The sequence below is a fragment of the Aedes albopictus genome, chromosome 2, assembly GCF_035046485.1.
Source record: "Aedes albopictus strain Foshan chromosome 2, AalbF5, whole genome shotgun sequence".
Lineage (NCBI taxonomy): Eukaryota > Metazoa > Arthropoda > Insecta > Diptera > Culicidae > Aedes > Aedes albopictus.
This window is the reverse complement of record NC_085137.1, coordinates 518,347,970-518,374,332: the sequence shown is the minus strand read 5'-3', so window position 1 is coordinate 518,374,332 and position 26,363 is coordinate 518,347,970. Positions and strand designations below refer to the sequence as shown.

Genomic DNA, 26,363 nt, shown 5'->3' with positions numbered 1-26,363 from the left:
ACAGTCAAATTTAAAAAAAAATGATACACTGTATGAAAAGTTACAGCATGTTGAACTTTTTAGTGAGAGAAAAAAAAGTTGCCTATCCAAAACATTCTGGCCATCCCCTATATAGGGTCTGGGACCATTTGGGCAGGAGCACCTATTTTGGGCACTTGCTGCTATAACTCAGTCATTTTTGAACCGTTTGACTTGATTTTCGAGACACGATCGGATACTCACAGTATCTAGCCATATGCAAAAATTCAAGTCAATCGGTTTGAAATTGACTGAGTTATAGCAGCAAGTGCCCAAAATAGGTGCTCCCGCCCAAGTGGTCCCAGACCCTAAGTGAAGTTCCGTTAGATGCAAGCAAAGTAGACGTAAAATTGAGCCGGACAAGCCCAAGAATGAGAAGAATATACACTCCCGATCAAAAGTTTGGGGTCGCCCCCTCAAAAACATGCCATTTTTTTAGGCGATCTTCACCAATTTGCGTCCGATTTCAAAACCCTAGGTTTCATTCAAAAGAAAATAAGTTAAAGAAACTTTGAATATGATTTAAAAGAAACTTTTTCAAAAAAAAATGTGTATGTAAACTTAACCCTAATTTGCCAAATTTTCTAAAAAATGAATATAAACTTACGGCAGTGTCACTGGAAATCGACTCTACCAAATTTCAATATGAGAGCGGTAATATAACCCATTTTCTATTAGCTTTTAACTGCTTTTAACAGAACTTAGATAAAAAATCTAGAAAAAAAGTTATTAAGTAAATTCATCCTTGATGTCATCGGCCAAAAGTTTGGGGTCACTATCGTAAAACATGGAAAAGTGATTTGTTGATATCTTTGTCATCTTTCATTCAATTTTAATTCTTCTTGGCTTATTTGAAACAAAATGAATGATACTTACTGCATAGACATTAAACAACACATATTTGTTGATATTAACCCTGAAAGGAATACATTCATGGCCTCAGTTTCGTCACCTCGCTGAGTGTGTTCCATCAAAGACGAGCTCTGAAAGGCGCCTGGGGTCCAACGGACCCCAGGTATCCCGTTTAGGGTTAACATACTAAAACTTAAAGTAAAGTTGCCTCATTTTTTGAAGTGTGGTGAAATCTATTAACTTTACATAACATTTTTATGCACAAAAACCGTTAAATAAGGACTGTTCATTAAAGAAAGTGGGCATCTGTTTACCAATAGTATAGAGCTAAAACTAATCAAAAAATTGTGAATTTTTGCTCAGTGTGTAAAAACATTGTTCACTTCGGCAACACATTCAAAGAAAACGGAAAAAAGTGAGAAATTTTGAGCGATGGGTTGGATTAGCTTAGCGACTAGCAGATAAATTCTGCACAAATGGTGTTCCAAAAAGTTGCCGTTTCGAGAATTGGCATACTAGTACACTTCCGGGACCGCAATTTTTCAACGCTGAGCAGGGGACAGATGTACTGGATGATGTAGGGTACATCAGAACTGAAAAATTTGGGGAAAAGTTTTTGGTGTGGCAAGCCAATTGTTCATGCGGCTTAAACAGTTCTTCATATTTCACAACAGGAACAATTAACGGTGAAAATAACAAAAGGAATGCTTCAAAAAACGACTTCTACCTACGCATCGAAAACATACTGATCCTCCATTGTTTTGACCGGATCTGACATCCGCTCATTACGCTTCTTCTACTCCAGAGATGCTCAAGACGGAAAAAGTCGATTTTGAAGAAAAATAGCAAAATCCACCAAACTTCCCTGAACTACGTCCTGTGAAAAAATACTGGACAATAATTAAGCGGCATTCCAAAAAAGATGGAAGGGAAGCAAGCTCTGTTGATTGCTTCAAGAAAATTTGGTCTGCAGCACAACGAAAGGTTACGGAGAAAGTTGTGCAGAATCTAATGGAAGGTATCAAGAGGAAAGTCCGAGCGTTCTTCAGAAATGCGAAGTAAATGTTCAAACTCACGTGAATTCGGCCATATTTATGTTGATTGTCTTATATAAAAAATAAACTTATGAATTTGTACGAAAATAAATGTTTTCTTTTGAAAAACAGCTGTCCACTTTCTTTAATGAACAGTCCTTACGTTAAGTTAACCCTTTGGAGCCGGAGGGGTCATATATGACCCCGGCGATGAAACCGAGCATAACAAACGTGTTCGACACCAGCGAGGTTGCGTCGACAGCGGCGAAACAAATCGGCTCCAAAAGGTTAAAGACATGAAACGTAAATTTAGTTGATTATCTTTGAAATGAGCCAAAAAGAATTAAAATTGAATTATAGATAACGAAGATATCACCAAATCACTTTTCCATGTTTTACGAAAGGGACCCCAAACTTTTGGCTGATACATCATATTATTGAGGGGTGACCCCATACTTTTGGTTACGGACATGAAGAGTTAATTTACTTAATAACTTTTTTTCTAGATTTTTTAGCTAAGTTCTGTAAAAAGCAGTTGAAAGCTAATAGAAAATGGGTGATATTACCGCTGTCATCTTAAAATTTGGTAGACCCAATTCCCAGCGGCACTGCCATAAGTTTATATTCATTTTTTAGAAAATTTGGCAGTTTCTTTGACTTATTATCTTTTGAATGAAACCTAGGGTGTTGAAATTGGACACAAATTGGCGGAGATATGGGCCTAAAAAAATGACATGTTTTTGAGGGGGTGACCCCAAACTTTTGATCGGGAGTGTACGGATGGAAAGCGTGGAAAACGACGATTTTCCACATTTGGAGAAACTGTGCTTCAAACGCAAATTAAGTGGTTGCGCGCTGATTATATGGAATCCACCTATCAACTTCCATCCGCCTCCTACACCTTCCATTTGTTGCCGTAAATAGTAAGGTGGAGGCGTATTTCATTAGAATTCAAAGCGGGAAATGCCAGAGGTCGTATTACCCCACCTCAAGGTGCGATTTGCTCTCAACAGTTTTCCAGCACACAAAACGCAACGTTTTTTTAAATTGGTAATTTGATTCGGTATAATTGATATTACGCGGATCAGAAGTTGGCGTCTCTTAGTCAAATAAGTAAACTAACTTTCAATACGCAAGACACCCATAAAATCATTTTAATCATAGTTTTTGGGCAACATTTGCTTAGAAGATGCATATCACCTCACCTTCCCCTATTTTGCGAAGATGTTAACGGCCAAGTGTGGAAGATTGGGAAACAAATGGAGACGCTTGGTTGTTGATGACTCGAACTTGAACAAACAACGCCCACCTTTCGCGCATCGAGTGAGCCAAGCAAGACGCATACCGCGGTTGCTAAGATATTTTTTTCTAAGTCTTTGACGTTTCGTGATCTTGTTGCTAACGATTTGGATTTGTAAGACGATTTGGACTGTAAGAGTAAAAGAGAAGGAGAGAATTTCATGCAGAGCCCTGCACGAATTTACGCTGGCCTGCTTACTCTCACCTGGAATCTGACGTTTGAGCGGTGCCGGCACCTCCCAAACGTCAAATCTTCTGTGAGATAAAACAGGCTAGCATAAATTCGTGCAGTGGACCATTCTAGACCAACAAGAAAAGTTAGGGTAACACCCAATTATTGATGAATTTCCGAAAATGTAAGAAGATACTTGTTACGAGTTTGTCGTTTTGATAGGGTCACTAAGAGTATTATCGGCAGGTTTGTCCTCATCTTCATATTGGTTTTTGTAAACCAAATTACTTGAAATATAACTCAGCATGATTGGGAAGGATTTGATGCCAACTTTGAGATCAACAGGTTTAAAAAAATCCACGACGAAGAGAGAAAAACTGCCGAAAATACGTAACTACCCCTATTTAAAAAAATGTTTAGGATATTCCGAAAAAGTCGATCAGTCAAAAATATTAGAGGAAACCCGTTTCTTCCTGGAAATTAAAAATATAGAACTTTGCTGTCCTATGAAGCAATGCTGCATATTCAATGCTCTCAAAGTGATTGGAGCAAAATTTTTGCAAGAAATCAGTGTTTTTCTAAAAAAAAAAAACAATATATCTGAAATAAGAGATAAAAATATAAGTGTAGAATTGGCATTAGATACCACAAGCGTGCATTTTCATGGTTCATTAATACATGCTCAGTTATTCAAATTGTATGACATATTCACGCATTTCTACACCGCGGTTTTTGAACTTCATTGAACGACATTTCCGAGCTCTTGCTGTCCATGTTTCTTTTTGCACCAAAATTAAGATTATTGCTTATACTTTTCTAATAGTACCTGAAATCTGAAAACTGTTTTTAGAAAGCAGCAAATTTCTTGTCGTTCGGTCAAAATTCATCATTTTCTTGATTTCTTTCGAAGTACAAAGTTCAAATTCTCAATTAGAAAGCATAAAATGAATCTTCTATTCAAATCTGATCATTTGATGTGCTGGTTAGCATGAATTTAATAACATAACATTTTTTGGAAGCAAAAGTTTGATTCTCGCGCAAAACGTAACACGTGGAATGTGTGAGTTAATGACTCAGTCATATGTGGTAATTTTAAACGTCGATAGTTTCATTGAATAACTACATTATTATTCCTATGATTGATGCAAACATTATTGTTTTTTTTTGTCCATCCGAATGTTTCATTGGGATCTTCTTCTTTATGGCTCGATGTCCTCACTGGGATTTGCCTGCTTTGCTTCAACTTAGTGTTCTTTGAGCACTTCCACAGTTATTAATTGAAGGGCTTTCTTTGCCTGCCATTGCGTGAATTTGTATATTGTGAGGCAAGTACAATGATACACTATACCGAGGGAGTCGAGAAAAATTTTCCGACCGGAACGGGAATCGAACCCGCCGTCTCCGGATTGGCGATCCGTAGCCTTCACCACTAGGATAACTGGAGATCCATTCTATTGGGTATAGGCAGGCCCGGATTAAGGATTGTGGGGGCCCGGGGCCAGAGCGGATGTGGAGGCCCTTCGGAGATACAAATGCCATGAGCAAATAAGCTTTTCTTTGTTTTTGTTAATGTTTAGCAAGCAAAATGATTTTAGTGGGGCCCCTAAAATGTGGGGCCCGGGGCCCTGGCCCCCCTGGCCCCTCCTTAGATCCGGCTCTGATAGGGGAAAATAATACAAAAGACACCAGATTTAGGAAAAAAATGTTAAATTCATTTTGATTATCGAAAACAAGTTGACTATTGAAAATACAGTTTTCACCTCCCTTCATTTATTTAGATTTTTAAATAGGGTGGCATAAAACAAATTCAATATTTGCATTAGTCACATTGAGCTTATTTTTGGATTTGGAATGTTGTTGTACTATTTTTCTATAATGCGTTTTAGAATCTAGAAATTTACGAATACAAACCGATTTTCTCTGCGTATTACCTACTTTCTTTCGGATAAAATAAACTTGTCTTGATGCAATTGCGTTCCATGACAGGAGAAAAATACTGCTCGTTTTTTTCGCTGATTGAAACGCTACATATGTTGCAAACTATAAGAACACGTCTTTTTGTATCTAGAACGCGCACATGCGAAACAAAGCAATAGACTAATGCACGTTCCATTAGCGCAGTTATTTTAACGATTTGGTAACTTTTTTTTTCTATTGAGAAACGAAATCGACAGCAAAACCGAAAACCCATTAATCTTCATACTTGGCTAACCGCTTCCGAAGCAATGTGCTCGCTTAAAGAGAAAGAGACATGACGGTGTTGCTTGGGTGTGAGGGACTTCGGAAAGACGAAATGTGCACGTACACGGTTATATTGAAAAAATCGTCGAGTATATGTCATTATAAAATAGAGTTGATTTCGCACATTGCTACTAGGTATAACATTCATTGGCATTTTACTTTGCTCTGCATCACGAAGGAAACAAAAGAAATATGTTAGTCAGGCGTGTCCCTTTTCGATGATGGTCATCATTTTTCGGGGAAGCATTTTCTCTACACAAATAAATATAACGTTGGTTTCTAGTATCACTCCTGCGATCATCCCGCCACACGTATTTACACTCACTACAGCAGTACCGCCCAATTCCTAACGGCCAGCATCGTTACCATTATCATGATCGTGAAAAATCTCATAACCCGTTTGCATTTGCGGATTAAGAGCATCCTCTGCTTTGTCTGCCACCGTGGTGTTGTAATCATTGACGTGATATCGAATCGGATACGTCAGCTGATTACCCCGATCCCACGTGTAGAGCTCCTGGGAATGAACAAGAACAAAGGATTGAATCGTTTAAATTACTGTCGTTAGCAGTTTCAGTGCTACAGATGGAATCGATTTTAAACTACTGAAAGCTGAAATGGATCCAGGTCGGTAACTGGCAATCTGTGTAAAATTAATTACAATTGTCCTGGGTAACAACAATCAATGATGCTGATTGATAAAGTACGAGAAAGGATCGACTCATCTCCTTCAACCTGGGACCAAGCTAGTTAGTTGAACGGATCTCGGCTTCGTCTTGTCTTACGTACAGATCTCGGAACAAGGTCAGTGCTAACATGGTTCATTTGCATAATTGATTTGTAAACAGGCACATTCTCAAACAATGCTCGGAGCGTGTATCGGTTGTTGCAGCTACGAAACTCATGTTCATTGTTTCGGTTCGAAATGGGGGAAAGTATGCTGGAATTTGGATTGCTTTGCATGGTTAAACAAACCATTCCGAGTGCGATTGGATTGAATAACTTTGTTGGGTACGTTCGGGTGCTGTAGAACTGCATGTCGTTTATCAAAAACTCGTTACCTTCGTTTGCATAAGGGGAAAATTGTGGAAGTTTAGATTGTTTGAAATTATTTCAACCAGTAGAGTTTGATAATAGAATTTTAAAATAATATCAATTTACATTTCGTTATTTGTCGTTGGCAAACAAATCGTTGTCATTTAGTCCTGAGCCATTCTGAAGAGAAAGAAATTCCATTCTAACGTAAAGCTTACCTTGTTTTTGGGATTGTAGCCCACCGTTGTGGTTCTTCGGAACGGATTGGTGAAGGTGAGGCTCACATCCAGCAGTTTACTGTGATATAAATCCAGTGCCAGTCTGATTTTCGTGTTTCGTTCAGTCACGGAATCAATCGCATAGAGCACACCGCAAACGATGAACATCTCACCCACCTTGTGGTGGTTAACGCTTATGTTCCAGCTGAACTCTATATCCAGATTGTACTCGTTGAGCTACGGCGAGAAAGTGTTACAAAAAGTAGCATCATCAGTCATTATCATGTGAGAGTCATCCAATTATAATGTCAACCCAGCAGTTCGGTGCATGCTGGATGCCTCATGTGGTCGGTCATCACTCCAGAGCAATTTTCATCTTTTGCTTTCGGTAAAATATCACCGAAGTTGACATCGTCAAACTGTTATCCTGCCGTTTTTCGGAGTGCTAGGTACTAGTTTGTCGGTAGGCATGCCCTCTTTTGGGATAGTTTCGAGCAAGTCAAAAAGCGTAATAATCGCGTTGGAGTGATGGCCGCTCGACCGAGCAGCATTATTGCATTACCTTGGCAACGATAGTATTGTTGGAGTCAGGTGTAGAGTAGATGACCCAGAGGCCGTTGTCGTCCACGTTGAAATCCATGTAGTTGGACTCGGTCGTGTAGAGATAATTGGAACCATTCGTCGCGACACCCTCTATCTCTTTGACCGCTGATTGCATTGGAAGGGGGGGAGAAAGAGAGCAGGACGTGGCAGTCAGTAACACAGATTTCTGGTCGAACATCAGGTAAGATATCACGGATGAATGAGCCTTTTGAATGGATTCCGTAATTTATGTTGTTTGACTGAACAATCCAAACTGAACATGGCATGGTATCATAGACGCAGAAAACACTTAGTTTATCTGTATGAACCAAACAGTCACATTCAATTGTGATTGAAGCATTTCTCTTCCGTATCCTTACTCTTCAGTGTAAGTTTTAGAGTCTACGAATGTTGTTGTTAGAGTAATCGTTTATAAGTAAGATAAGGGGGCTTCCTTCCTTCTGATTTGTACAGGATTTTTCCTACACCTAATGTATTGTTTGTACACTTTCACAAACCCCACTTTCCCTCTCTATGCGCGGTATACATTTTAGATAGGAGTTATTTACTAATATCTGATGATCATCTGCAGGAAGGAAAAAAAGATTTGGTGAAGGAAAAAACAGTAGAGCGAAATTATTTTCGACCTTTCATACAAGGCTGACGATTTTAACTCGATTTTGCTCTATTTTAATGCAAAGTTGTTCTTCTCATTCATCTCGTTTTCTGTTACCAATGCCAATTGGAGCAATTTCTAAAAGTTGTAATTTTTACTTGAACTCCCTAAAGTTTCATATTTCAAAGGTAAAGATTATTCATTTATTCATGTCATGATATTTCAATTTTTTTAATTTCCTATTTTTCAATTGATCTACCAAAAAATGCTTGGAGCACCATTCCGAAACTAGCAATCACTTACATTCATATTCTATCAGCTCGCATCAGAAACGTCTTCTCAAAATACAATATATGGAATACTTTTTATACTTTTTTGCCTGAAACTTTGTTAAAGAATGTACAGTATAAGACATAAAAATGCACCAGAGCTCATACGAGTTTGGCAACTTTAAATTTCCATATCTCAGTTATTTCTCAACCGATTGTTTCATATTTCTCTGTGATGAGCTACATTATTTCAATTCTATTGAAAAAAGTTCGGTGATAACTATTGATACGAAAGTTGATAGGTTAAATTTTATTTTTTTTAAATTCAATCTATCTGTAACTTTTGTATCATCGAACTTCTCAATAGTTTTAAAAATTGAAATTTTTTGCGACTTGTCACCAAAAAATGGAATCAATCGTTTGAGAAATAACTGAGATATGACACTCTAAAAAGCCTAGTTCAGTGGTTTTCAACCGGGGGGAATTCCCCCCTAGGGGGGAATTTCGTCCTCCTAGGGGGGGAATTGTCCACCCAAGAATATATTTCTATTTTCATTAATTTTAACACTGATTTTTCAGTGCATTATGATCCATCGTCAAGTACCAACATCTCTAAGCTTCGTTTGGATCAAATGATATAGGGAATCGCGCCACTTGGGCGGTGGCTTCCATTTTCGTCTGTTTTCCGCTATAACTCAGTCAAATTTGAACCAATTGACACAATTTTTGGATTGCGGTGAGATAGGTATAGTATCTAACCGTGTACAACATTTCAGTTCAACTGGTTCAAAATTGACTGAGTTATAGTGGAAAACAGACGAATATAGAAGCCACCGCCCAAGTGGCGCGATACCCTAGATTGTTATTTTGGTTGAATTCAGCGCTTTGAATTGAAGACCATTATCACTCATTGACGGAAAATACAGAGAATAAACATTCCCGAGAAGCATAAAGGATGAAACTCTTCAACACTTGCCAGCACTCAAAAATAAATTCAAATGGTATTTTCCTGACGTCCAGGAAAGGGATCTTGACTTAGAACGCATTTCTTTCCGCGTGGCCTAAGTTCCAGATAAATTCCAAGATGTGCTCATCGAACTATAGGACGATTCAAAGAAGACCTTGAATGAAGGAAAGTTCCAATGTGAGTTCTGGGTTCTCATAAGCGACACACACCCCAACATTTGGCAAATGGTGTTTCGAGTTTTATTACCATTCGTGCAAATCGGGACTTTCAACTATACTGCAGATAAAGACGGATCATCGAAGATAATATGAACTGCGCTTTGCCAACTACAGCTCCAAGCATCAAATTACTAGTAAAAATGTACAGGTGCAAGTTTCACATTCATTTTCAAATCAGAAACCTGATTTTTGCTTGTCTTAGTCATCGAATAAGATCATTTTTAAATAAAGTTTCATCGTCAACTGTAACATAATAGAGGGGCCCAGATGCAAAGGAGTGTAAGTGGCCATTTTGTCGATTTTTAGCTGAGGATATCAGAAAATTCTTCACATTTCAAGCTTTGAAAAATTTTCACGATGATTCGAAAAATTACAAAAAACGAAGAAAGTTGGGTCGAATTTGAAATTTCATTCATTTCGTATGGGATGAAAAATTGGTGGAAAACTTTGAACCACATTTACTCGAAAATGGGTTTTTGTCACTTACACCCCTTTGCATCTAGCCCCTTCAATTTATTGTTTTTTTTTATGAAAGGGGGAATAGGGTCCGGGCCAAATCCAAAAGGGGTGCACGGACTGAAAAAGGTTGAAAACCACTGGCCTAGTTCGTATAGAAAAAAGGCTTTGGTGCATTTTTATTGCCCGATACTGAACAGGCGTAACGTAAACAAACACAAATATACATTTACCGTGTGGAGAGTTACTTTCATAGCTCTGTCACGACTGTACTGTGCGTGTGCGACTCTTTTGCTATTTAGCAAACTTTCAGATATAACTGCAAGATATAAGTTCTCCATTACACTGTTTTGCGATAGCATGATTCTGAACTGAGACAGTAGCAAGTAAATGTAACCCTTTACAAGTGCATGATCCCGTCCTTGCTAAGCAAATTCAACTGTAGGACATATAAAAGTATACGATGGATGTATACCAGATGTTATGGCTGATATCTGGTTTTTTGGCTGAATCATGGTCAAAATAATTCAGAGGTCAAATTTTGTGTATCCAATAGTGCGCTTAAAGTGATTGTTTAATTCTTCCCTTCTTTTACATAGATTTTTCATTCTAGATTAATTTATTAGGAACTTTTCTAAATTCTGGCTGCCAATATGGGAATCAGAAATATTTCCTCCTTCTAGAACATTTTCAGCCTAAAACACGAAAAAATGTTGACTCAATATATTTCATTTTGATTTTGATTCTTCGATTTTTTTTACTAGTTTTCTGAAGAATACTGACTTTCAGCCTTAACATTTTCCAAGTAGCCCAGAATGGCCAAATGCTTCTAACTATTCTTTACTAAAATTTTTATTTCTCATCGATTTTCAAAACAAGCAGGAAACAAATCTTGAGCTTTTTGATTCCAAAAATAGATATACAGGGGGTGGCCAAAATGTTCGGGATAGGAAACTTTTTTTCTCCCACAAAAAATGTGCATCAAAAAAGCTAAAATTTTGACTGTTTAGCGACCAGTTATATGTGCATCATTAGTACAAATTTGGGCTCGATTGAATAATTTTTCGCGGAGTTAGAACCGTTCGAGTAAAACACTATTTTTTAGACAACTCATTTTTGAACAGTCATATCTCGGAAACCAGTGAACCGAATTGAATGAATTTTTTAACGTTTATCAACAATATATTGATACTTAATACAACGTTCTAAAATGTAATATTTTCTCACGGCGAATTAAGTTATACCGGGTTGAAATTTTTACCCATATAGAGGAAAATAAGTCAAATTTACAATACCACACAAAAATTGCTAAATGTATTCTTTCTTTAATCTAAATGGGCTCTAATATATCTGATTAAAGATAACATAACAACAGAAGTGGAAAATCTTTGGACATCAACGCTAAAATTTATAGACATTGACGTAAAAAATTACATTTTTTCGAGAAAAATCTAAAAAGTGTCAATCCATGATAAATTCTTTCAACGTTAAAAAAGTATCTATGTTTTGATAGTTTGTGAAGCATATGTATATTGTTAGTGTACGTTCAAAATTTCATTCAATTCGGTTCACTGGTTTCCGAGATATGAAAGCTCGAAAATGAGTTGTTTAAAAAATAGTGTTTTACCCGAATGGTTCTAATTTTGCGAAAGCTTTATCAATCGTGCCCAAATTTGTACTAATGATGCACATATAATAGGTTGACAAACAGTCAAAATTTGAGATTTTTTGATGAACTCTATGAAATGTTATAGCATGTTGAACTTTTTTGAGAGAGAAAAAAAAGTTGCCTATCCAAACATTTTGGCCATCCCCTGTAGATGTTGTATTCCATTGGGTTTCCTTATAAATCCAGAACCGGTTAACCAACTTAACCAACCGATGCATCGGTAGTAACTTCCGGTTGTTCTGTGATATTTTCATCAAAATTGAGTAAAAATTGAAGAAAATAAAATTGGAATACGCGAAATATGTAAGGGACGTAAAAGTTAAAGGATTAGGGGTGCTCCAAATATGTCGTCCATCATTTTTGGGGAATCTTAGACTCTATTTCCCCTCTGTCACGCATTTTCATATATTGAGTTATTAACACGTCTGTTTCGGTTAATGGTAACAGTGGAAGTGAAAATTTTTATTTAAACATCTAATCATAGCCTACTACAATTTGTTATTCTAGGTTGCTACCCAATAGCGTTCGGTTGCTATCTAACATCCCCGCTCAACCAAATAGTCCTAATTTGTTCCTAAGCGTCTCGAATTGTCCACGTGGTAGTCCTTTGGTGAACAGATCTGCCAACTGCTGATTTGTTGGAATGTAGCGAATCTTGAACAGTCCTGCTTGCAGTTTTTCGCGGATGAAATTGTAGCGTATATCAACATGCTTCATCCTTCGGTGGTCACGTGGTTCCTCGGCTATACAAATGCAAGACTGGTTGTCTTCGAAAAGCGGTACGGGCTGCAGCAACTTGACTCCAAACTCCAGAGTCAAGATACCAGTTGACATTCATATCCGCCGTTGTCCTGGTAACCGTAGACAAACAGTCCGCCGTGGTAGCGACGAAAGCCAACTCCGTTTCCTCGGCAACGTTTGCTCGAAATTTTGACTTCCGATACGATTTTCCTCCGCTTTCACGGTTGCCTTGACGACCAGACTCGTTTGGTGAAAAATTGTCCGGACAATCCGCTCGCTTGTGTCCAAACTTACCGCAACCGTAGCACTTCAGTTCCGTCTTTTTACCTGCAAACGCCGCATCGCTCACGTGTCCAGCTTCATCATCATGGCTTGAATTCGCTCTCTTCACTTGTTCATCCGGAAGCCGCTTTTTCACGTACTCCAGAGTTAGCTGTTGGGGTTGGATCGTCTCCAGAGCAGTGATGAGCGCTTCGTAGGACTTCGGAAGTGCCAGCAGCAACTGACACACGACGTCTTCTTCCTGCAGATTGACTTCAACCGCCCTGAGCTCACGCAGAATCTTCTCGAACCGCAGCAAAAATTGCTTCACATCGCCACCTTCAGGCAATTTCAGTTCTTGAAACCTTTTCTTGAGGATCAACTTGCCAGCGATTCCCACACGTTCGAAAGCGTTCCGGAGGGCGTCCCAGACATCTTTGACCGTCTTCTTATCCTTTACGTACTCCAATTGGTCTTCCGCGATCCGATGAATCAGCAGGTTCTTGCACTTCCGATCCAGGGCCCATCGAGCTTCGAGCAATTTCTTTTTCTCGGCACGTACCTCAGCAGAGTCGGTCGCCAGATCCCTCGAATACTCCTCCTCGTCGATGGCCTTCGTCAAGCAACCCAGCATGTTCTTGTCCTCGAGTAGAACTTCGATCCGGAACTTCCAATTGCCAAAGTTGGATCCATCGAACAACCAAAGCTTGTCCTCCGTCATCTTGATGAATTTCGTTGCTTCCGAAAAAATTAATTACTATTCAACTCCTTCCTTTCTGTCCTGGGCCAATAAACTATTGAGTTATTAACACGTCTGTTTCGGTTAATGGTAACAGTGAAAGTGAAATTTTTTATTTAAACATCTAATCATAGCCTACTACAATTTGTTATTCTAGGTTGCTACCCAATAGCGTTCGGTTGCTATCTAACATCATATACCTTATACATGGAGTGTCACACTTCCTTAGACTTCCCCTCCCCGCTTGACGTTGGACGTCATATATAAATGACCCCTTAGTTAGCGCTGAAAATCCAAATACATATTTTTACCCGTGTTAATTTTCTTTCTTATATCAAAGGTCGTTCTAATGAATTATACTGATGTAGAGAACAGTGATATGATAATTGATCGCTTAAGTGCATCATTCCTTTTTCGGTCAAATGGCATTGGGCCAAATGACAATCGGCCAAATGAATCGGAACCGTAGGGCTTCATAGGAGAATTGTCTGATTTTTTTTTGTAATGTACTGGAAGTTTTTTTTTACAAATTCTTATGGACAAATGGTTAATGAAAATCTGAAGGAGTTTTACCGTGCCGCTTTATTCAATATTTTTTATAGTCAATGCTAACAGATTCTATTACAAAAAGCCTTTACCACGTTTTTCGGGACAATATTTGCCCCAAAAAGTAAGTCATTTCAATGATTTTCAAAATGGATTAAATTAAGATTACAGTACAAATAGTTAACATTATGATTTCTTACCCTGTTATGTATGAGATATTATAAGTACAGAGAAACATACGTTCCATTCTGCTCGCTTATTTAAGTTTGTCAAAGCTCATTATATGTGTCATAAACGCTCAGAATAACATTGCATTCGGTTCATTGAATCTGGTGACATAACAGTTCAAAGTTAATTATCGGATAATAATGGCTCAGATCAGACTAAATAAATCTGTCTATTTTCATGTAGAATTTTGGTCATTGATACACAGCTGATCAACTTATTTACAGTGAAATTTTAGACTTTTTAATGCAAAAGTTACAGCTATTTGACCATTTTTCGATAAATGAAAATTTTGCATATCTCGATAATTTTGTCTATCCTCTGTAAATGTTTACATCAAACACGTGGAAATGCGCATGATTTTGTTGCATCACCATCTATGAGCCGTATCAACGTAGATTCTTCAATAACGTTAAGTCGTTAACGTTAAATCAATAGCGTTAATCAATATAATATAATGATGATCTATCTGCCATGTAAAACTCCAGTAATTCTGACAACCCTTCGTGGAGTAAATTCAAAACTTCTGTTTGGTGGAACGTAAAAAAATAAAATTGCGTACAACCAGAGTGAACTGTAAACCATTCCATAGAAAATTAGCCTTCATTTCATAGAAAATTAGCCTTTATTTCGTCAATTTTCATCCGATTTTTTTGAACACTCAAGTGGTCATGTAATATCCGGAACCATTCCGGAGATATTCTGGATTGTACTGGGGTCAGAGGGTGGGGGAGTTGTCTGTTTTGACAAATGACCAAAAGTGATTATTTCGTGTGTTATTGTGTAGAGGCCCTCGCGGAACCTGTTTCAGGTGTTCCGGAGCGGCAATATCAGTTGTTTCATACTTCAGTAATTTTTTTCAGTCACATTCTCTGAAATCATGAAGTTTGATAAGTCGCACGGCATGTTTTAGTTGCAAACCAGAAATGTCACCGATGTCACCCCCGTGGAATCTACGCTAGATGTTCCGGGGTGGCCATATTAGTTGATACAGACTTCAGGGTATCGTTTCTGACTCAGTCATTCGAAATCATGAAGCACGACATGTTTTGGATGACAACCAGAAGTGACCCCAATGGGGCCCCCGCGGAACCTGTCACGGTGATCCGGATGGGTCAACTTATTCAAATCTGCTTATCGCAGTTGTGTTTTATTGTTCGCAATGAAAGTTCCGCTGAAAATCGATGGTTCAAACACAATAACACACGAAATAATAATTTTTAACCGTTTCGGCTCCCTCCCTGACCCCAGTACAATCCGGAATATCTCCGGAATGGTTCCAGATATTGCATGGCCACTTGGGTGTAATAAACTTGCACCAATTTATGATCGATTGAGGGCGATTTTAAAAAAGTAGGATGAAAATTGACGAAATGCCAGCATTTTGAAAATGAGATGTTGGGGGTCGGGTACGTGGAGGTTAATATTTTAATCTTGGTCCAGATGATGAACACTTTTGATTCTCCACATTGCCCTAAGATTTCTAACTTCTTATCATAGTAACCATCTGTGAGAGAATTGAACATGTTATTAGGAATACGGGTGTTGGAGGATCCAATTATGTTTCATTGTCGCTGATTGCCATTTTTCCAAATCACATACACCCCCCACTCCCCCCAAAAAGTCTACGTGGTTTATGAACGGCCCCTTATCTCGGAATAAACTACATATTTGGTGTTTAGTTTGGTTCAGCAGAACCCCGGCCAGATATGCTCAGAACGGCAGTACCTCTCTATAAAATGACCAATCCGGAAAACACTTGTATGTACTTCTTCCTAACACTTCTGATTCATGAGCATTTTTTATGACCCGCCACCACAAATTGTGAATCACTGAATTCTGCAACATCACTATCTTCTTGGTAGTACTCTTTGAGACTTACATACAATTTGCAAAACATTTGCACTACTTCCTAGCACATTGAACTAAAGAGAAATCTGCATGGTCCGCCACTCGAAATTGGGAGCCAAAAAATTTAGCAACACTGCTGGTGGTAGTGCTTTGGTGGTAATGTTTTTACGAACTGGCTTTATGATGGTTCAAGAAAACAGTTTTTCTGTATTTTTTTTTTCAATTCTAATTTCATTTCATGATCAAGATCCACTTTTTGAAATGCTTTTTTTTTCAATATGCTCGCTCTTTTAATTCAAGAGCGTTTGATATTGCGTGCGCGTTTCATAGAAAATAAAACTTTAGCGACTATTTAAAAATTATTGTTATTGTTATTTATTTTTAAACTATTTAAAAATGCCACGTGATCAATCAATGTGCACGAGAATAGTAAATTTGAAAGCAGATCTGTTATCTTAAGCGATTGAAAGTAATCACCGAAGTAGATTTTATTTTGGTTACCATAATACAGGTGTTTTTTTCTCTAAAGCTCAATGTTTCTTCAAATGTTTATATCACGGATTGATGCAAGAATAATTTTTTTTTCAAAAATTTCAAAATAATTGTTTTTTGGAATTTAGGAAAATATTTTTAAAATGTCCAGGAGTGAATCACCAAATGCTGCACTGCTTAAATACTCGCCACTTGTTGTACACTTTATACTTTTCTTATGAAAAGTGCAACAATTGGCATGTTTACCCATCGCCTTTTTTGTATGGAACTATAGCGAAAATCTCTACTCACGAACATTTACGTTTTGGAAAGCTTTTAAACTGCTTTTTGGACAACTTGAGGATATAACAAATTCTAAGCATTTTTCCATAGTTTTCGTATAGAAGCGCTAGGACTAACACGTTGCAACGTTGCAAGGGTTGCGCGCTTGTTGTGCTACGTTTATTTCGATGGAAAATATAAAAATGGAAACATAAATAAAAGGATGAGAAAAGAGCATCGAGTATGCATGCTATAAAGTATACAAGACGATGAGCCAATTGAAAACTGTGTTTCGTAAATCCAAGTGATAAGGGAGCGGTCTGTTCACATAACATTTAAGCCGTTAAATTTAAATCAGTTAAGGCATTCCATAATGATGCCTGGGGTATGTTCGTATGCCTTATTATCACATTAATCTTTTAGAAATGGTTGTAACAACGCTGTAGGGATGTTTGCTTTCAGACCACCTACTAATGCTATTACCACTGAATGGAAAATCTCATGATTGGATGAGTCGGTCGGCGATTGAAGCAAAACGCCTGCAGCTGAAAGCATGGAACGCTTCCTTATCATCATTTATCCATTGTAAGAACGTGTAGCTACATACCTACTACGTACGTACATATATGGGCATGTGTCAAGGCATCATATCCACTTACCGGTCTGTCGTTCCAGGTTGAGGTCATATTTGATGATTCGTGGTGAGTTCCGCTCGTTGTAGTAGAATGACCCGTTGAACACCACGTGAGCATTGCCCTAGGTTGGATTGCAACAAAATGTGAGAAAAGCAGACAAGATTAGATGAGAGGACACAACACGGGACTCCGTACATGACAAGCTGGCGCATGTTATTGTCATTGTTGTCGTATAATGCTGGTTTATGTGGCTTTGCAAAATCCTTTGGATTTTCCATTTTCCTCCTGCTCGGTTATGTGGTGGCGGAGTGCTTAGACCTGGAAACACGTCCGCCGTCTAGTCTAGAAGTTGATCGCATTGTTATTAGGATTAATGTTACGTATCGTGAGCTCGTTCGTCGGTAATGGACTGTGGAATTAAAGGTGTCAGAGAAGTGCAATTTATTCGTTTAGACATCTTCACAATAGAATGGGATTAATTTAGCTAATTTTAAAAATGTTCAAATACTTTTCTATAGGCACACAAACGCAACAGTTGTTGTGTTTTTGCATCAACTTCCATCCATTTTTTTTATAAAGTAACAATGATTTGGTCATTTCGGTCGTTATTTTTTCATAATATTGTCGAGCAACGGAAACAATTTAGTATGGACAGCCTTAAGCCATGGGATGATCAAAATCGTAAAATCAATTGAGCCAAAACCACTTCCGTCTGTCAATCCCTGTCGACATGCGATTTAATTGATGTTCATGTTCGTGATTCTTGCCATCCTATCAGTGTCATGGTAAATAGTACGGACGTGTATTTCGATTCCCTGCTAGCTCCGTGCCGTCAACTGCAATGTGGTTTCAGATACCTACCCGGAACGGCTTGTCCAGGCGATACGTCTTGGTGGATACATTGTTGCGATACGTTGTTTTGTTGGCAAATTCATACAGGCGCATTGTGTCGTTTTCTCGCGTTGCCCATATTTTCTTCTCAACCGCATCATTCCTCGGTGCAGGATCCTTCAACCACGCACCGTAGATTTGATCGGTGTATTTATGATACACGGGCTTTCCAACAGCATAGAGAACGCAGTCTGTAAATATTGTTCAGTACATGTTCTAGTTTCCCTTCATTCAACCCAGATGATTACTATTCCCCAGATCAAAAGTTCATAAATTACTGACAACGCACCTGTTGTTCTGTTCGGTAAACCGGGGTAGCTCACATTTCCAGTCTGTTTAATCTCCAAGTTGCCGACTAAATCATACAGTGAAACGATGGCATCCTTGCACTTGATATCCCTTTCAACATAAATAGACAGTTGAGTGAAGGTTACGTATTTCTCAGTGGAATGGAATACTCACCTTGGATCGGGACATTCAGGACATGTTGTCGGTGGCCCGCAAATATCCTCGTAAGACTCGACTTTAGGTGGCGGTCTGCCATATTCTTGCGTATCGCCCATTCCACCCGGTCGCTGTATCATGTATGGTGCATTCTCCAGGAGATGGAATTCCGCTTGGGTTATTGCTAGCTCGTTCTTTGCGATGCAATGGTACGCACCAATATCACTCGACTGGATGTTGGTGATGTTTAACCGCATTATTGATTTATAGCTGTGGAATAATGTGTTTTATTGAAACGCTGCAGGGGTATTCCTTATCGATTTACACATTATCAAAATCAGACTCAGGTAGGTTGATTCATTCTTACATCTCATATAATTTATTTGCAAGTAAAACTGATACCATATCATTTAAAAGAAAACTTTCCATTCCATCAGATGGCGACCGTAGATAACGGTTCTAATTAAATTTCCTACTTTTTAACCGCAATGGTTGTTCAAACGGCGGCGGAATGAAAATAGAATTAAAAGCGGAAATGTTGAGAGTATGAGAAAAGCAAACCACACTCGATGTCATCGAGCAGGAGGCACCTACCTACAACTAAACCATACAGAAGCAGGATACAGAGCAGCCTGTCGCTCTTCTGTGCCCGGCACTACACGAGGGTTGTATCTTCTGATTTCGAAACAGATTCACATCTCTAATGAAAAGTGAAAAAGATACCAGGAAGCATAAGGTAAAAACCACATCCTAAGGCTACGTGTGACACACTCCACCGAACCTGACCTTGCTTGACTGGACACAGTGGGTTCTCGGTGTGCCAGAATGGATGAAAACTTGAAGTGAATTTGAACTTTTAAAAAACCATTTGATCGTGCCTCTGCATTTCTCCACTATGCCATTTTCTCTACGTTTAGTTGTACCAAACAGGTTCTGTGTTTCGGCCTAATATATATTTGCGCTTCTGGTGACAATGTTCCCCAAAAATTCTTCTTCAGGCTCTTCAAAAAATCTATCAAAGATTTATTCGAAATTTTTCCACAGAGATTTCTCCAAATTTTAACAGGGATTGATAAATATATTCGAGAAAGTTGAACCACGTTTTTCATATAAGGGAAAGATGTTATACATGTGTAACTTGAACAATACATGTTTAACAAGCTTGAGAGATACGCCTGAAGATGATACACTTGATGTTTGTGTTTTTTTTTTCAAAAAACATATTGGCAACATTATTTTGGATGCACATGTTTTTTTTTAAACTTGAGAAAACTATGCTTTACCTAGAGATGTTTTCGAAAAAAAACGTTTATATAACAACTTTTTAGCTGCAACATGTTTCGAAGTCTTCCTTGGGTCAGATTATTTTAGAAAATCATGCATGAATCGCTCAAGATATTGCTTCTGAATTTCTTTGGAAGTCCCTTTGTAATTCGTTCAGAAATATATTCAAAGATTCCCTAAAAAATGCCGATTCATTTATATCTTCAGAAAAGAACCTTCAGCTGTTTCTTTAAAAATTTCTCCAGCGGTTTCATTTTTATCTAAGGATTCCTCCAGGAAATTTTCTGTGGATTCCTTCCAAAGTTGCTCTCCATAGATTCCATCAGAAATTATTCCTGGAGTTCCGTCTTAAAATCTAGCAAGGTTGCTGTCAGAATCTATTCCAGTGGATTCTGCAGAAATTATTTCAAGGAAACTTTGAGAAAATCCTTCAGTTATTCCCTAGAGAATTTCTGCAGAAGTTTCTCAAACAATTTAATAAGGGAAGATTTCCATGGGTTCCCTGTGAAGCTCTGCTTTGGTTTATCTTAGAAATTCTTCTTGTAATTCGTTTAGGAAATCCTTAGAAAATTTCTCCAGAGATCATTTCAGAACTTTCTACAGGGATTACTACAAAACTTCTTTGAGAAATTATTTCACTAATTGTTCCAGTGGTTTCTTCAGAAAATCTTCCACAGTGGTGAAGGAATCTAGAGAAATTCTGAAGTAGAGAACTCTGAAGGAATTAGTACAGGTATTTCTTCAAGAAGTTCACCAGAGATTTGCTCAGGAATTGCTGTAGAGATTCCATTGAAAATTACCACAGGAATGTGTTCAGGAATTTCTACAGGGAATCATTCAGAAAATTGTACAGGGATTCTTTGCATTATTATTTTCATTGATTTTGCATAATTCCCCAGAAATTATTGCAGGAGTTCATACAAGGATTCCTTCAGGATTTCCTCCAGATTTTTTTCTAGCGCTGTTAACAGAAGCTTATCTAGATCTAGATGTTTCTCCAGGTATTCAAACAGAAACTCATTCAGAAATACGTTCGAGGATTGCTCAAGGAATACGTTCAGAAATTACACGAAAAAAAAGGATTTTTCCCCTCAATGAACTTTTCTGAATATTCATCCAGAAGTATTTCTCTAAAAAAATCCTTTAGAAATGGGTTTTAGTTTTTTTTTTCAAAATTTCCCCAAGATTTCTCTGAGGTTTATTAAAAATAACTTCTTGAGATTTCCTCAGAAATACATTTAGGGATTTTTTTTATGAAATATCTGTTCAGATTCCGTCTGGAGTTCGTTTAGGTAAGATACACCGGGGCAAGTATGAACGAGTGGTACAAAATGAAACACGCAAAATTTTGAAAAAGATTTCATTACTAATTTGAAAATTTACCTTTACTAAAAGATTGTTTGAATCAAAAACTATGTGTTATGACATTCAAATTGTTTATCACATTTAGTTGACATCAAGTTCATCTGATTCCACGTTTTTCAACTTATCAAGACTTAAGACAACTTACCAGAGACTGCTTCTGAAATCTAGGAATTTCTTCGGAAATTTCAGCCAGGGACTTTTTTGAAAGTGCTTCCATGTAGATGTAGTTTTTCGGAAATTCATCTAAACATCTAAAAATCCTATAGAGATTCTTGAGAAATTCCTTCAGAATCCTGAAGAAATTTCTTCATGGATCCTGAATGAATTCGTAGAAAAAAAATCATGACAATCTTCTGAAGCATTCTTAGGAAGTATTCTTAGGAAGAAATGCTGTAGGGACTTTAAAAGAAACACTAAGAAGATTATCTGAAAATATCTTTAAAAAATATCTGCAGAAATTTCATATGAAGGCACGGGTAGAATTAATGAAAAAATAATCTTCAATGTATTTCTCAGGGATCGCTGGAAATTTTTTGGAAGGAATTAATAAAAGAATTCGTGCCGATACCTCTGGAGGAATTCCATACAACTTATCAAGGGATTAACTTGGAACTATTGGAAAAATTTCTGAAGGAAATCTGGCACAAACAGGTCTTTTTACACTGGAGCAATTCTTTATAGAAAATTTGAAAAAAAATTCTAAAAAAATGTTTAAAGGATCTTCAAAATAATGCTTGGTAGAACTGGAGAACCCAGCAGGTATTTATAGCAGAATTTCTTGAATTAATCCTAAGGGATAGATTCTGGGGTAATTTCTGCAGGAATTGCTGAGAAAATCTTTGAAGAAATTCCTTAAACATCACCAAGAAATAATCACCAGCAATACCTGGAGGAATACCTGAAGGAACTTTTGGAGAAACCGCTGGAGGAACTTCCAAAAGATTCTCTTGAGAATTTACTAATGGAGAAATCTTCTAGAATTTTCTCAACAAATTCTACTGTGATTTTTTCCAGGAATTCTGCAGATTTCTTCAGAAGTTGCAATTCTAAAAGATTTTTTACAGAAATTAGGAGAATATTCCACAAATTCGTTGAGAAATTCCTGTAGGGTATTGCTTCAGAAAATCAGAAATTAATATAGGAACTCTTTGAAAAAATTATTGTTGGTTCCTTCAGGTATTACTGTACATATTCATGAATTCTTTGAATTCCTCTAAGAATTTGCATCCTTTGACAGATACGTATTTCGACCTCAACTGTAAGGTCGTCTTCAGTGTCTTGTACTTGACTCGACTGAAGAGATCCATCGCATTCTACACGTCTTATACATCTTAGGTAAAAAGAATAGGTAACTTAATCTAGGTATTTTTTTTTTCCCGAGCTTGCAAAAACTTATATCTATATTAACCTCCACCATAGAATAGGTAAAATATCCCTCCACCTATTCTATGGTGGAGGTTAATATAGATATAAGTTTTTGCATGCTCGGAAAAAAAAAAACTACCTAGATTAAGTTAAGGATGCAAATTCTTAGTGGAATTCAAAGGAACCGTACTTAACCCGATTTTCTTTTTATTTACAGATATTCCCCTAACAAGCCCAGGTTAATCATCATGAATTCTTCCTGGTATTAATTCAGAAATTCTTCTAGAACACTCTGGAAGATTCTTCCAAAAAATCCTCTAGGGGTTTCCCCAGATGTTTTGAAGAATTTATTCCAACTTCTCCAAAGATTCTATCAGCAGAAAATACTTCAGAATCTATTTTCCTTTCAAAAACTTTTTTGTGTTTGTAATTTGCCTCCTGGATTCTTTGTTTTTGTAGGATATCCTCCCAAAATTGTTTCCTTTGTCCTTTAAAAAACACACCTAAGGTTTCCTCAGGAGATTATGAGAAAAAATCGTAGGATCTATCGGAGGATATGATGAATTTAAATGAGAATTCCATAAAAAACCTTTGTCAGAAATTTATGTAGGCATTTTTGAGGAGATTCTTTCAGAAAGTATTCCAAAATTTACACCAAGTATCTCACTCCAGATTTTCTCAAACAATTTCTACTTTTCTTCTAGGAATGCCTGAAGATATCGTTAGCAGTTTCGAGGCATACCTTCAGACAATCATACTTCATTTTTTTTTAGAAATTCCCTCAGGGAATTCCAGGAAGAACTTCTGAAGAATCCATGGATGAATTTCTGAAACAATGCTTGCATGAGTATCTAAAGGCATCCCAGACGATATTACTTAGCATATATCAAAAGAGTCTCTGGAGATATTCATGAAGAAATGAATCCTAGGAGAAATATCAGCAGAAATCCGAGCAGAAGTTTCTGAAAGCATCGCTGAAGGAATTTCTGAAGAAATTTCCAATATAATTCCTGTAGGAATCTCCGGAAGTACCCTTGAATGAATCTTCAGAGGAATGACTCGAGATATTCCAGGGAAATTTTTGATGGAATCCCAGAAGGAATTTCCTGGAGAAATAACTGGAGAAGCTACTTGGGAACCTCTGGGTGAAATTCATAGAAAAGTTTATTGTATAACTTTGGGAAAAATCTGGAAGAAATTTAAAATAAAATTCTTAAGAATTTCGTTAAGAATACCTTGAGAAACGTCTAGATAAGCTTCATTATAGATTTCTAAAAGAAAAAAAAAACTTTATATATTACTAAAGGAGTTTTTATTGAGATTCTATGAAAACATCGCTGTATGAACTCCAGCAGGAATTTCAGGAGAAGTAATCTACACTAATTTCCGAAGGAAGATGCCCTGAAGTAACCACTGGACAAAATATGAAAGAATCCTTAAAAGAATTTCCTTGTAGAAAATTTTGAAGAAATTCCAGAATATATATCCGAAGGATCTTCTAGAAAATTTCGTAATGTAATCCTTGGTGATTTTTTAGAAGGAATGCATGAAAATCTACAGTAAAGAATTATTCGAGAAATTTCCTGAGAAATTTTTGATAGAATATCTAAAGGACGACCTGGAGAAATGTCCTTCTGAATTTGTGGAAGAATTTCCGAAGAAACCTGAGGGAGTTTTAAGAATAAACAGTGATAGTTTTCAAGACCGAATTCTTGAAGTATTTTTTATAGAATCTGTGAAAAAATGTTGGAAGGAATCCATCGCACAGTGTTCGAAATCGATGATTTTGCCATCAAAATTTAATAACTTTTTTTAGGTTAGTTCTAGAGGTTTGGCGTGTTCTACAAAGTTTTTCTGCTTGTTAAAAGGCGTCTTTTGATGAAATGTAACGAATGATTAATCCCCCTAGAAGAGAGATAAAAATTTTATTTTTTCGCAATGTTTTTTTAGCAGTTTCACGTCTTCGGCAAAGTTGCAGCCCATAATAAGAGAAAAAAATTCGTAGAACATGTCAAAGCTCCACCTCTTGCGGTTTTCGAGATATGGAGCGTTTTGTGCGAAGTATCCCTGAAACAAGTTTTTTCAGTGTAGCTTCAACAGATAAAATCCTACAGTTGTGTGACCTTCTACAAACTTGTTCAAGACGTCAAAATACACATTTCTTCCGAAGATGTCAAGTCATTATATCTTAAAACAAAAAAGTTATAAGCAAATTTATCATATTTTGAAGTATATTTTCACCTAAAGTAACTAATTCCGGCGCAAAATGGCGCAGATGGCTCAGTCGGTAGTTGAAAGATTAGACTTTTTACTATCACTTGAGGGTGGAAATTGTCGTGGGCAATAGTGAGAAAGGAGATTTAAATACATGACAAAAGCTTATTATTTTGCCTGTAATACAAGAAAAATAAATAAAAATTAATAATTTAGGATCCCGCAGTATTTTTTACTGCATTGCGTAATTTCCGGCAATAATTTACAACATTTTTGAGCATTATTTATGTATTTCCTCTCCTCTCCTCTTCTTGGCGTAACGTCCTCACTGGGACAAAGCCTGCTTCTCAGCTTAGTGTTCAATGAGCACTTCCACAGTTTTTAACTGAGAGCTTCCTCTGCCAATGACCATTTTGCATGTGTATATCGTGTGGCAGGCACGAAGATACTCTATGCCCAAGGAAGTCAAGGAAATTTCCTTTACGAAAAGATCCTGGACCGACCGGGAATCGAACCCGTCACCCTCAGCATGGTCATGCTGAATACCCGTGCGTTTACCGCCTCGGCTATATGGGCCCAATATTTATGTATTTATTTACTTAAATTAGCGACACTTTACACCAAAGGTGCATTCGTGTCGTTATTGAGCATTGTTTTTACCAAACAGAACCTTTTATTGCTGATTTTGAATTTATATTGTTTACTATCAGATGGTCAGGCAATTTCTGACAAAGTTACTTTAAAATTAACTGTTTGAAGTTTTTATGGGACAATATTCAAGTTATGAAGCGCTAGGAATAGGAAAAAGGAAATATTATACAGTTCAAGATGTGCATCAAAACACAGAGTAGATTTTTTTTTATTTTTTCATTTATTTATTTTGACTTCTCAACTACGGAATCAGTAGATATCGAGAAATATCAGGAGAAGTTTTGATTCGTCCTTTAGCAGATTAACAGCTTTTTCGTTAATCCACGAGTTTAACTTACAACTGGGATGCAAATGAAATATATCAGATATAACTCAATGAAATACAGGGTGTGCCTAGAAATAATGCGTTAGTTTTTTTTATTTCTCTTTATAACTAATTAATGAAGCGTCTGATTTGAATGTGGTCTTCGGCAAAGTTGTAACTGATAGAGTAGCCTAGGAGAACCAAGGCACTTGGGGAAATGCTACGATCAATTGAATGAAAAACGTCCTTTTCCCATAGTAATTCCCATACAAACTTTGAAGGGCTTGTGCACTCTCAGTTTTCAACCAATTCAGCTCAAATTTTGGGAGAAGGCATAGAATCTGGTTATGAATCGAATAAGCTGTGTGGAGCAAAAACGATTTTTTGAACCACGCTAGTAGGTAGTCAATCGTTTGGGCATAGATATGTTGTCATAAGTTTGAAGAAA

The 26,363-nt window shown here is 37.3% G+C and overlaps 1 protein-coding gene across 2 annotated transcripts in view; it reads right to left on the bottom strand.

Annotated features, from left to right (window-relative positions):
• Window positions 1-5,684: 5,684 nt before the first annotated feature.
• LOC109409677 (uncharacterized) overlaps window positions 5,685-26,363 on the bottom strand; it is a 209,230-nt gene continuing 188,551 nt past the window's right edge. For both annotated transcript variants that reach the window (XM_062854595.1, XM_029870148.2), the window contains 7 exons: window positions 18,751-19,002; window positions 18,578-18,687; window positions 18,259-18,479; window positions 17,422-17,518; window positions 7,432-7,577; window positions 6,870-7,106; window positions 5,685-6,133 (listed from right to left, as the gene is read on the bottom strand). In XM_062854595.1, coding sequence (XP_062710579.1) covers window positions 5,963-6,133; window positions 6,870-7,106; window positions 7,432-7,577; window positions 17,422-17,518; window positions 18,259-18,479; window positions 18,578-18,687; window positions 18,751-19,002 — 1,234 coding nt within the window. In that variant the 3' untranslated portion in view covers window positions 5,685-5,962. The remainder of the gene's footprint in view (window positions 6,134-6,869; window positions 7,107-7,431; window positions 7,578-17,421; window positions 17,519-18,258; window positions 18,480-18,577; window positions 18,688-18,750; window positions 19,003-26,363) is intronic.